Genomic DNA, 12,884 nt, shown 5'->3' on the forward strand with positions numbered 1-12,884 from the left:
CAAAATGGTGTAAATGCCTTTGCAGCTTGGGGGCTGGACATCAGAATTCAGTAAAACCCAACTGAGCCTCTAGGTTCTGGTGGCAGTGACTTTTGCTTTAAAAATCTTTCTGCAAATGAACATGAAGTCAGCTTTAACTGAGTATCATTACTTGGAAACACTCTGTAAGAGGATTATTAGTAACAAAAATGTCTTTTGATTTTAGATTTCAAAGGAAATTGATTTATCAGACCTTGAGCTGGAAGTAAGTTGCTGGTAATACTGCCTTACTGTATATTTTTAGTATTTTTGATAAGAAATCTGGGTAAGGTCTGATCTACTTAATCTTGGGGTGATTCATTTAGACACTGTTTTGTCCTTTAAAAGAAGACTTTTATGATGTTCTGAAGAACTTATTTGTGATGATTCACTTGAATATTTTAAAGCTTAGTATTTATTTTATTATTCCTGTCTGAAATGTCTGAATAGAACAGCACAGCCTAGAATTGTGTTTGTCTGACACTTAGCTTTGCATCTGCTCTCAGTGGATGGAAGGAGGTGTTCTTGAGCTGGAGTTTGTAACATGCTGCAGTGTTGCTTCCCATGAGCACAGCTGTGGTCTTGTGTGTTCTGGGGAGACAAAGCCAAGCTGTGAAGTGAACCTGGAGATAATGAAAGCAGAAAACACTGAGGATGTTGATTGCCCTTCTGTCCTGAACTCTTCACAGGTCATTTTCTCTGCTGAATTGTTCTCTTGTGCATCAGTGTGGTGATGCATCCGAGGTTTGTGACATGAGGCAGCTTGTGAGGGAGGTGTAGGCTCCAAACCCTGTGAGGAGTCAGGGAGGAGAGGACACAGCAGTGCTTGGGTATGTGCTCTCCAGGGCTAATTTTAGGAATAGCCAGAGGATAAGGAAACATGCTGGTTCTGCAGTGGTTGTACAGTTGTGGTTAGTTTATTATGATGGGAAAATGAGAGTAATTGCTGCTTAGGCAGTAAAATTACTGGTTAAGGGGTAAAAGACATTATTCTCTTACTTTGCTATCAGTTGGATTCTGTGGCTCTGGGTATGGTAGTACTCTGGAAATGAAATGTGATTGAGTGATGCAACCCTGAAGCAGAGGTAGTGACATTTGAGTTAATAATTCCCATTGGAGTCTCCTGTTAGCAGAAAGTTCAGGGTTGTTTATAAATCCTAAAATAAGTGATGTATTAAAGGCAATGCAGTCTCCAAAGAAGCTGTTCTGTGGCTGCAAGTAAATGAGAGCATTCTCACCAGTATCTTTGGTTTGGATTTCTTGAAAGCAGAGATTGTAGATTGTGATGAAATATCTACATGATATTTACTTAATATTACTAAAATAAGAAGGTAGAGGTCCCACAGCAGTAGGATGGGAAGTTGCATAAGATAATATATTCTAATGCTAATTACTCTTAGATAATGTAAGGAGGCCAATCAAATTAGCCTGTTGCTTCAGATTTTCCATTATTTTAAATTAAAAAGAAACTTTCAATAGTTCTTTGGCACTTAAGACTTATAGTAATAGTGAAACATGAAATTACTGAATCACTGTTGTGGTTTCAATTTGCTAAATGCCAAATTAATAGTTACTTATATTTACTTTTCATTTGTTTTGATGTAGGTATCCAAAAGGTATTCATGTTGAAACTCTGGAGTCAGATAAGGTAACTAGGCCTCTAACATTTGTTCTCTTTGAAGGAAATTGTGTTTCTCAATTTTACCAAATCTCCTGACTTTTAGATATAACTTGAGCCTTGTTATGCGAATGCAAAACATTCTAGATGGAATACAGTGAACTTCTTTCTAAATATTAAATCTGACCAACATATGGAGTATCAGCATGTATTTATGTGGCTTAATATTATTCCTTTATACTGAAAGGTATTTTAAGAGGTATCTTAGATATATCTGATGTTCAGTGTTGGTGAAATGTGGATTGTGATCTTAGAGGAAAAACAGTGGCATCACACGCTGTTGTGTCCTCACCTCCCAGCAAAAATCCCTGCTCCAAAAGATATTTGAAATAAGCTATTTACAAGGACATACTGATAACCTTTCCTGAGAATCAAAAAGTGGGTTTAGTGAAAGTTAGGTTTGGTGGATGAATGTAATACAGCTTTCTAAAGTAGGCTCTTGGGAGTAGGTGATAAAGTGGTGCCTACAATAGAAACAGTTGTGTTGCCAAGTAACTGCTGCTGAGGTGACAGTTTTCTTTACAATGTAAATTTACAGAAACTTAAATAAGAGCTTCTCAGAGTCATTCCTCAAACTATACATTTTCTGTTTTAGAAGGAGAGATATATTGTTATTAGTAAGGTAGATGAAGAGGAACGAAAAAGAAGAGAACAGCAGAAACAAGCAAAAGAACAGGTAAATAAATTGCATTTCATTCATTTACGTGAAAGAAGGAGGGGGAGAATCTCTGCCTTCAGTCAACAATGCAAAATTGTGTGCTAGGATTTGGTAATGTTTCAGAAACTCATCTTCCAAATTCTGCCAGATAACTTAGGCTTTGCAGTAAAGCTGGAAGAGCTGCAAGGCACTCTAGAAAATTAAATGAGAAATTGTGGAATACTGAACCAATGTTCTGGAGCAGTGAATGCCTCCTGTGAATCTGCTCTGTCAGAGGGGTGTGGCCCAGGAATAGGAAACATCAGTTTCTTGCAGAAATTCTTGAGCAAGTTGTCACATTGTTTGCGTTCGCAGTCTGTCCTGGGTGTTCTGTTACAAAGCTTGGTTGCTCTTGGTTGTCAGTACAATGTCCTGTCCAATTCCTGTGTCATGTCTCCACAGAAACATGTGCTGCAGGGACTGCTGTGGTAACAAGCTGAACACAAGGTCATGCCTGGTGTATTCAGGCACTCTCATTGTTTATGGGACTTTGGATTTTGCTTACTGAGTCTGAGGCAGGTTTCAGGAGGTTGCAGGACTTGAACTGTGGGAATTCTTGATCAAACTCCTGTGATTTGTCCTTATGTATTTCAAGATACATAAGTTTGGGTGGAGCAAGTAATACTTGCATGCAGAATGCCTTTTAGGAGGAAAAAAGATATCTAACAGAGACATCAACTAATGTGACTTCTGTTTTTCCAGAAGGCAAGTTAGGGATAATTTACTACCAAAGTAGATTTTTCTGAGGCATTCTTAATGGGGCTATTACTCACTCTGACTAGAGGCATTCAGAGCTGAACAGAAATAACAGTGAATGTTTTATTGAATTTCACTTCTGGTTGGATAAAAATGAACAAAGCAAGGCAGAAATTACTTCCCTAGACCTGAAAAAGAAAAATCTGTTACAAAAAAATTCCTTAAGTGAAACTAAAATAGGTGCTGTAGTCAGATTCCCCCTGAAACCAGTTTAAAATGTGTAACTCTCATTATGTAATATTGTGTTTGTATAATATTGTAGTTGTATAATGTTTCTTCTTGGTTTGTTTATGTAAATAGTGAAAAATGTTTCTTCCCCAACCTCAGTGTTGGCATAAAAGTACAACCTGATTGAATAGAAATAACAGTCAGGATCCAACCTGTTGCATATATAACAATATATGTTAAAAATGTGGGTGAAGATATACAGCTTAATTTTAATATCTTGTTGAGCTGTTTGCAGCCTCAGAGCAGGTGAGCACTGTTAAAGATCTGTACTGACAGTGAGCTGACTGCAGCTGTTACTGCTCTGGGGAGGATGAAGTTACCCTTTGTAGCAGCTGTATTTTGCTGTGCTGTGCATTTGTGGCTAAAACAGCAGTGACACCATACAGGTGTTTTGTCTGTGCTGGGCAGCACTTGCACAGTGTCAAGATTTTCTTTTCCACCCTTCCCCAAAAGCAAGGAGGCCTGGAGGGTGGGCTCTCATTGTCTTTATCCACAAGTCTTAATGCCTGCCTTGGAATTTTGGGTGAGGGAGTAAGCAAAAGGCAGAGTGGCTTTTGCCCCTGGCCAGGGGCAACCACTACAAGAGCTTGTGACTCGTCCTACTTGACAGTGAAGTAGAGCTACACATCACACTGGAGTTCTGTCAGCAGCATCCTGCTTTTGATGGTTCCTCTGTGGTCTGTTCTTGGTTATGCCTGAGAAACAGTTTGCAGGTACAGTTTTTGCAATATTTGTGTTTATGTTCCACTAATGTCAGAATCTTTCCTTACAGGAAGAATTGAATGATGCAGTAGGATTTTCCAGAGTTGTTCATGCCATTGCTAATTCTGTAAGTTAGCATGATTTTTAATATACCTTTGTTTGCAAGAAAAAATAAATAATTTAAAGAAAGAATTCTTTTGCTGTTACATTTTGGAAGATAGAATTAAATACAAGTTAAAGGGACTTTGTAAGTTGATGTTACTTCGTCTTTTATAATGATTGAGTGTGGTAGGTTAACTAAGCTTTTAAAATAATACATGACATGAACAATCTCATTACCTGTAAGAGTCAACAGTACCAACTTCTTAGGGCTCTTCAGTAAATAGGCTTTGAGGGCTTTCATTCTTTGTTCTGAAAAGATTGTTGTTGGGAGATTTTTTTCCCTTTTTTTTTCCTGGCAGTTAAAGGCTAATCAGAGAAGGACAGTTGTGTCAAATGTATCAAAGTTAACATTTAAAAAACTTCTTGTACTTCTTTAAGAAGGAGCTTGCTTCTACAGCATCTGGCCTGAAAGGTTCTGCACTGTGAGAAGCCCCTAATAACTCTCATATATTATAACCATAAGGAATATACTGTGAGTTGTTGTAAATTAAAAGGTAATGGACTGAGAAATTACTTGACTTCAACCCTAAATAGATTACATTTGGAAACCAAATTGTAAGTATCTGTTCTAGTGCATCTTCTCCACATTTGAAGCTGCTGCTGAAGGCTGTGATAAATGGTTGGGAGTAGAGGAAAAAGGAGTGACTGCTCTGAGAGAATGGAGGAGTGTGTGGGGCAGGCAGAGAGCAAATGGGGAGGTTTGATTTGTCTTTGTTCCCAGCTGCCCTTGGCAAACATCAGGTGCTTTTCACATATTGCCTTTGCCATGACCATGGCTGGAAGTGCAACCAACATTTAATGTTCTTTTCACAGGGCAAGCTGGTTATTGGGCACAATATGCTGCTGGATGTCATGCACACCATACATCAGTTCTATTGTCCCCTGCCTGATGTAAGTAGTCTTTTGAGTGTTCAGATGATGAAATGAGTCCCTTAATGTATTTGTCTTTTAGTCTTATCTCCACACTTTCTTGTGAATGGAAGCATTGATCAGTCTATTAAGAAGTACAGAAAAGTATTTTTAAAAAGCCTATTTGTTACTTTTCAGCTACTGCCTTATTTTCTGAAATCTTTATGTAGAAAGCTTAGTTGAATTGAATTCTTCTCCTTTACATTCTTAAAATGTTCAAATCAAACATTGAAAGTGTGGTTTTTGCTTGTATCTATTAGTCCTTCACAAAACTGCTTGGATAATGGCAGGGATGTTTAACTGACAGACATGTTAAAAAACTGGTTTGGAGCTTCAGCATAACTATGTGGTTTTTCCCCCCTGTAGTTTAATAAATGGGAATGTGTATTTCCATTCAAGAGAACTAAGAGAGTGATAAGAAGTCCTGTAGCAGGATGATTTCATTGGGGTGAGGAGGTGCAATGTCAGAATAATCGGAGGGAGCACACTTTGCTGACTGCAGTAGGGGCAGTCTAACAGTTCATCACTGCACTAGTCCAACAATTAATTTAAACTAAGCAATTTATTGGCACCAAGAACGTTCAAGAAGGCAAAGGTCTCATTGGAAGGATGGCCCACAGGACATTATGTTACTTGCAGACTTCAAGGGCTTGTGGGTGTTTTGGGAAAGACTTGATCATGAGATGGGAGAAAGAAAGCTGGGACCTGTTTGGGTGGTGTTGGAACATCAGCAACTGTCAGTTGTTGCTGTACTTTTTACATCTGGCAGATCTAAACCTGTGGGCATCAACTGTGTACCTGGAGCGACTGCTTATATTCCACTGAAATATTAAATGCTGGGAACATTTGAAGTAGAGCTGTTAACACAGCTGGAATTAGAGGTAGTCTAGGCTTTCAATAGGATAGGGTACTGGAAATGATAGAACATTTTATTGCTAATCACAGACAGATCAGAAATAATGAGTCTGTAGTTGTGTGTAATTGCAGGTGGTATCTATGGTAATGCAAATACATCTCTGACGTGGTGAGAATTCAGTTACTGTATCTCACTGTTAGAAGCTGTTTGGATAATTGTAGCTACTGCTATCTGTCATTCCAAGACTGATAACCAGTTAACTGACATGGATTTTATCTTCCAATTTAATGTTGAACTAGGACCTAAGTGAGTTCAAGGAAGTAACATCATGTGTCTTTCCCCGGTAAGTTCTCAGTTCAAACTTTCAAGTGTTCTAGTACAGTTTTAGCAGGCTGATCCTGTTTGTCCTAGCCCTGTAAACTAGCTGCTACTGGAAATATAATGGGGGTCAACTTAGATAAATAGAGGTTTTAAAGTATTCTTGAGCATCTTTTTTTTTTTTCTCAGGAAAACAGTACAGTTGGTTTACTTTTGGGCAAAGATGCACCTTTGCTGTTCCTTTGGTTCTGGCATGATGATTGGTGTTTTGAATCTCCATTTGGAACAAGGTTTATTTGCTATTGGTTGTTTGCAACTCTTGCTGTTGCTTAGTTGCTGTCATTTTTCAAGCTGAACAAAGCCAAGGAATGTTTGGGCTGTTCTAAGATCCAAGAGTTTCCAGGAGGTGTATTTGCTGTTTCTCACCTAATATGCTAAAAGGCTTCTGAGGATTTGGCAAAATGGGTGTTCTTCCATTTCAACTTATTTAGCTCTTACTTTGTTTCTAGGTTATTGGATACTAAACTGATGGCAAGTACACAACCTTTCAAGGTAAATTAATTAATAATATATAGAATTATTTGAAGATACAAACTTGCATTAATTCATGTGTATTGAAACAAATTTTATTTCTTTTTAGAGAAAAATGTCTAATAATGTTTTCTGTGATGCTCCTTTTTTTTGTAGAAGAATGATTTTCCTTTACACCTTATTTAAACTTAGAAATTTTTTGGAGTATAAATTTTTACTTCCCTACCATTGTCTGTTGATCTGCATGTTTCCATTGTACTGATTGCCAACATATATTTGATTAAGAACTTCAGTAAGGAATTAAGCTGTAATATATTTTTGTGACTTCTATGCATATTTAGATTCACCAATGCAACTCAGCTAAGCTGAAGTGTAAGACCAACTCTGATTGTCAGGCTGTCTTTTTATTACTTTAAATCAGCAGTACTTACACTTACAAAACTATTCAAGAATGTCCAGTCAGCAAGCACATTTCAATACTCACCTTGAATGCCTTCAACCATTATGATCAATATTTAGGATATTTTTCCCTACTGTTTGTGCTGCCTTTTCCCTTGCCACATGTACCCTGCATGAAACCAGACTGAAATAGAAATGTAACATCTGCATAATTCATTGTCAGTGATTCTGAAAAGTATTAATAAATGCTTATGACTCATTATGTTGTAGGTGGGGCAAGTTAACTTTAGAACTTGTCTTGACTTTCTGGTGCATTAGTTTGAAGTGGGGCTGTGTATAAATCCTTAGAGAACACAAGGTGGCAGCAGTAAATACTCATTTGATCCTATTTGATTTCAGTGTCCAGGGAAAATGTGCTTGGCATTGGCAGTTAATGATGTGCTTTCTTGCAGGAGATCATTAATAATACATCACTTGCAGAACTGGAAAAGCGTTTAAAAGAGGTTCCATTCAGCCCTCCTAAAGTTGGTAAGGATACATCAAACTGCTCGTATTTCTGAAGTGTTCTCCTCTGCTCTTTTAAATGCAAGTCAGCCCGAAAAAAACCACTTTGTGGGGAATCCTGCAGTCATTGTCTCAGACTTAATACTCCCATTTTGGCTGAGTAGGGGTGGGCATTCATGGCTCTTTTAATAAGAAAGTCTTTCTGTCCTAGGAACCTGTTCTCACCTAAAAATGCAAAACAAAACTGCTTTTTTAAGGACTTCTGAACAAATTTCAGAACTTCTGTAAATTGTATAACCTTCCCCAAACAATGTTATCCTCTGACCTGTGGGTAAGCACACAGAGCTGCCTTTATCTTCTGTGCTAACATGTTTATAAATGATTTTTTTTCCCCTCAGAAAGTGCAGAAGGATTTCCAAGTTATGATACAGCATCTGAACAACTCCACGAAGCAGGATATGATGCCTACATTACTGGACTGTGCTTCATTTCTATGGCTAATTTCCTAGGTACCTATGTGGTCTTTTCCAAACCCTCTCCTTGGTGCTGCCTGGAGCTGCTTATTACACACTGAATTTATTCTTCATTCATCAGGTTCCTTCCTCACTCCTCCGAAAAACCATGTGTCTGCCAGATCAAAACTCATTGAACCTTTTTTTAACAAGTAAGTAGTTGTTGCATTAAAAGACCTGCTAACACATGGAAGTGGAACACTGTCCTTGGCATATCTGTCTCCAGCCTTGGAATCAATGGCTAACTGCATTTTGCTTTAAACTTTTATTGGCTTTTTGGCTCATGCTGGTAATGCTGCAGGGAGGCCAGAGTTTGTAAAGGCAGTACCTTTTCTTTTGAGGAGGATGGTTTACTTTCTGCTAAGCTGTGAAAGGACACTTCGAAGAGTACCTGAATTTCTTTAATGGCCTTTCCGTGCCCATGTTGATGATATGTTTACAATTTAGAAAGTTATTTCTGGAGTAAACTTTGGGGGTAGTGGAACTAAAGAAACATTGATCAGGTGTTCTTTATGCTGTTGGACTGTCAAAAACTGGTGATATTTAAAAGTGAGTACACTAAACAGTCTGGAAAAATATCCCTATTGTGATATCAATCCAGAGAACACAAAGCATTTGTCTCCCCATTGTCGGGTAACCCATTTTGAAGAGGCATAACAAACATACATGTGTGATTTTATGGGATGATGCTGTGATGAGTGTTTGGCCTTTGAATTGGATCTTCATGCAAACTCCTTGAACTAACTGAAGTAAGACTTGAGAGATCTAAAAGCCTTTATACACAGATTTGATTCTTTACATATTTAATGTGTAGATTTTACCTTAGGAAGCTTCTAGGGGTACTACAATCTGTCACATAAAGGAAAAGGAGTTGAATTAAAAAACTGCTAGTGCTTAGTCTGTCTGGTTATTTTTTAAATTCAGGAGAAATCCCATCCTTTCAAACCCTACTATAGGAGATGGCAAAATTAATTATTTTAGCTTCAGATGGAATGAGGAAATAATTGTGATCAATGGCTCTCACCTTTCATTGGTCTGGAAACCAACAGTTCTCTTGACACTGAGGCATGTGAGGCAGTAACTCCATACATTCCAGCAGATGTCAACAAATTGTATGTACATTCCTTAGATTGAACATGGACCAGCAGTGGCTGCTTGATTTGAATGTGAAGGTGAAGGTAGAATTGATCAGCACAATTCCATTATAAGATAGGATTTGTCACAAGGTTGTTTCCAGGAACACCAGCACACACACGTGCTAACCAGTAGATGCCAACTGAGGGGGTTATTTTTCAATCATTAACCAAAATGCTTTCTAGAGATGCATATTTGCAATAAGTACAAACTGAAACTTCTAAAACTGTCACAATAACACATTAAATTTAAGCTTTTCAAATTAATTGTATATTTGAAATGTGGCATTCTTCTAGCAGTGACATTTCAAAGTCATTTTTCATTTTTGAGGGGGTTGAGAGGAAACCTGCTGTGTCTGTTCTGGCTTCACTGTCCACACTGCCTAACAGTAAGGGAAGGGAAAGTTAACAAGAAATTGTAGGGAGAGCAGCTTCTTTTTATTTTCTTTTTTAAGCAAGAACTGAAGATTGCTGTTTGCAAGAAAAGAATGTTTATCCGCTCTGTCGTTATTCAGAACTTGCAGCTTCTTGTTTCAGAAAGGCTGTATATTATTTTTAAATCATGGAAACTTGGAAGACTTGCCATGTCTTACTTTCACATGATTTTAGAAGCTTTGTCATGTTCTAACTAACATCTGCCACATCACCCAAGTCAGAGCTCAGAGACAAGACTGTCTCATGTTTCCCTTATAGTGAGCAGGCCAAAACTTGGATTTGTAGAGCTAGTTTTCTTTCTCCTATGAAGCAAAGTAACAAATCAGAATAAGACAACTCATTTTTTTAAATTTTTTAAGAAATAAAAGAGATTTAAATACATGTCAGAAGCCAGAGCTGTTGGTGTTTTAATGAACACATCTTTTTGCTCTGATCAGTCCTTGCAGACCAGGTCTGTGTTGGCAGAACTTGGTCTGTCCAGCACCTGTAAGTGCATCCAGGGCTTGTGCACTTCCCATAGTTATCTAAGGATCCCTGGTAAGTCTGTTGCCTCTGGGGCTTTTTTGCAGGCATGCTCTGAGCTGCCAGCCAGCTTCCTGCTGCATGTACTTGTCTCTGGTTTGGTCTAGAAGCTTTCCCTAGCTGAGCATCCTCTTCCTCCTGGGGAGAAAAAAACCTCTCTTCCTCCTTCCTCCAGAAGTTCTACCTGATCCTGTGGGCAGCAGTCAGAACAAGGAAACCTTTTCTTTTGAGCTGTAGCCATGTTCTTCAAGCAAAACACAAACTGCTACATGTGAACAGTAAACTGAACAAATGAAAGTTATACCCTATGTCACAAAAGTTTTTTCCTGAAAGAAGCTGAACAGAGGAGCTTCTTATAAGACAATTCTTGAGAAACAATGTTCTCAGTTTGAACATATCTCAGGATAGTCTTGAAAAGGTTCTTCAAAGCAGACTACTTGATGAATCTTTGGATTGCTCATGAAGTCTTCATTTCAAGATCTCTGAATACAAGGTGCTAATATTTCAATGCAGTTTAGTGATTAAACTTTCACACCACTGGTGTGGCTGACAGGATTTTGGAAATGTTTCCTGTTCAATAGGCTTGTCACTGGTGTGATTAGGGGGAATAAATTTAAAACTAAAAAATCAAGCTTTGATTTTTACGAACTTAGCCTTCAAAGGAACGTAATAGTTTTTTCAGTAGTAATTTTTGATGTCTTCCATTATATCAGCAAAGTTATGGAACTTCCTGGCCTGCTGTTCAAGAGTGGTGGCCAGCACATAGGTTAATGTTCCTATAGGTCAGTGATGAACATAGGTAAAATCTTTAGTTTCGGGTTTTTTGTAAGAGTAGAACTGATTAAAACCAGACTTCACCTTAGGGTTATTTGCCTCTTTTAGGCATAATGCAGTAAGTTATATGATAAATAACTCAATAAGCCAAGAATTCCAGAGATGCATATCTGTAATCTTTATGCTTTATTGTTTATACAACATCTTTGAAAAATCACGTTCATGTGAACAGTCTGCTGTGAGTAATCCCTGAGGAACATTTATGAGTTGAGATGATGGGACTCTTTATTGCAATATCTAAGCTCTTATGTGTATAATTTGAGTACTGTTCTTGTGTCATGTACTGTGGAGTTGGTTTGAGATTTTTTGACCGTTTGGTTTAGGGCGACAGTTCTTCTCTTCTTCCACACTTCCCTGCCCCTATCTGCAAGCCCCTCCCAAAATTTTAATGGCAGTGTTCTTTTGTATCTCTTTGGATTGTTTGAGTGCTGTGCATTTTGATGTAGCTGGAGGCAGTGAGGGAAAGAGGTGTAGAGAAATGAGAGCATGATGTTTTATTGAGCGGAATGGCATCATGGTCTGTAGAAATATAAATTATCTTAGAAGTATTTTTTTCATACAAAGGGGTATCAGAAAACCAAAATCTATGGAAATCACTTGGTTTGGTGCTGTATTTGTGGAAAATGTCTCACCAGGGAGTTGGGTGCTCTGATGTGTTGCAAATAAGTTCATTTCTCCCTTTGCTTCTCTATGTTAATTTTCTTTGCCAAATCATTGCAAAAGAACATCAGTTTGCTTCTCTGCAGTTTGACCAATACCTTTCAGTTGCAGTGTAGGAGTAAACAACGGCTGTTCTTCTGCTTTGAGCCACATGTGGCTGTACCAGTTCACTGGTAAACTGGTCTGGGTTTAGAAAGATGCCTTGTCTTTCTGCTGAATCCATTTCTCTACACAGTTCATGACACACCTTCATCCTACTCAGTGCAGAGGAACAGTGCTGACTCCTTGAGACTCTTTGTGCACTGCTGTGAAGTGGCAGATGAGAGCCTTCCTCTTCTCACTTTACCTGACTTGCCATAGAAACAATTCTCTTCCAAGTAGCTTCCTCAAAATATCTCAGAGTTCCTGTTGAGAAATAGGTCTCTGTCCTCTGACCATGGGATCTGCCTGCAGTCCCTCAACGTTGTAGGAAATAACATTGTCTTTTTAGCTTGGTCTTTATATCTTTTAAATAAATGTGAGTTAATGTAGTGAAAATCAATGTCAGCTACAACTTCATGAATCAAACTAATTTAATATAGAGTTCACATTGTCATACTGAACAACCTTATTAATTTAAATGTTCTGCAGATAGATAACCAATCTTAGAACTGTAGTTATGGATACTTAATTATGCATTATGTGCAATCCATGTGCTGTAAGTTACTGCTGTTACTTATGTAATATACTTAAAGTGCACTTAATATTACAGTCAGCATTTATCCTATAGAGAGTGTGTGTTTGTGTTTATGTGCTGTTTAGCCATGTAGTTGTTTGACCAAAGAAATAAATGTAGGATTTATCTCTGAGGATAAAAACCTGATCTTCATTAATTTCAGGTGTATGTATTTTTTTGGCATAAGCCTGTTCTTGCTGTTGGCCACTGTAATTCTTTCCTCAACATCATAAAAGCTGGGGGAGGGAAGTTTAACTCGTGTTTTCCCTAGGAGTTTTTGTTGTGTTTTTAGTAGACTTCATCTTTTATTTTTCT

The 12,884-nt window shown here is 38.0% G+C and overlaps 1 protein-coding gene across 4 annotated transcripts in view; it reads left to right on the top strand.

Annotated features, from left to right (window-relative positions):
- PARN (poly(A)-specific ribonuclease) overlaps positions 1-12,884 on the top strand; it is a 45,628-nt gene that overhangs the window by 4,890 nt on the left and 27,854 nt on the right. For 3 of the 4 annotated variants that reach the window (XM_017808924.1, XM_017808923.1, XM_017808926.1), the window contains 10 exons: positions 206-245; positions 1,619-1,666; positions 2,292-2,372; positions 4,150-4,206; positions 5,055-5,132; positions 6,306-6,349; positions 6,834-6,876; positions 7,707-7,782; positions 8,157-8,267; positions 8,353-8,422. In XM_017808924.1, the coding sequence (XP_017664413.1) occupies positions 206-245; positions 1,619-1,666; positions 2,292-2,372; positions 4,150-4,206; positions 5,055-5,132; positions 6,306-6,349; positions 6,834-6,876; positions 7,707-7,782; positions 8,157-8,267; positions 8,353-8,422 (648 nt within the window). The remainder of the gene's footprint in view (positions 1-205; positions 246-1,618; positions 1,667-2,291; positions 2,373-4,149; positions 4,207-5,054; positions 5,133-6,305; positions 6,350-6,833; positions 6,877-7,706; positions 7,783-8,156; positions 8,268-8,352; positions 8,423-12,884) is intronic. The other variant, XM_017808925.1, reaches the window with a different exon arrangement.

Source organism: Lepidothrix coronata, unplaced genomic scaffold (assembly GCF_001604755.1).
Source record: "Lepidothrix coronata isolate B3197 unplaced genomic scaffold, Lepidothrix_coronata-1.0 Scaffold24, whole genome shotgun sequence".
Lineage (NCBI taxonomy): Eukaryota > Metazoa > Chordata > Aves > Passeriformes > Pipridae > Lepidothrix > Lepidothrix coronata.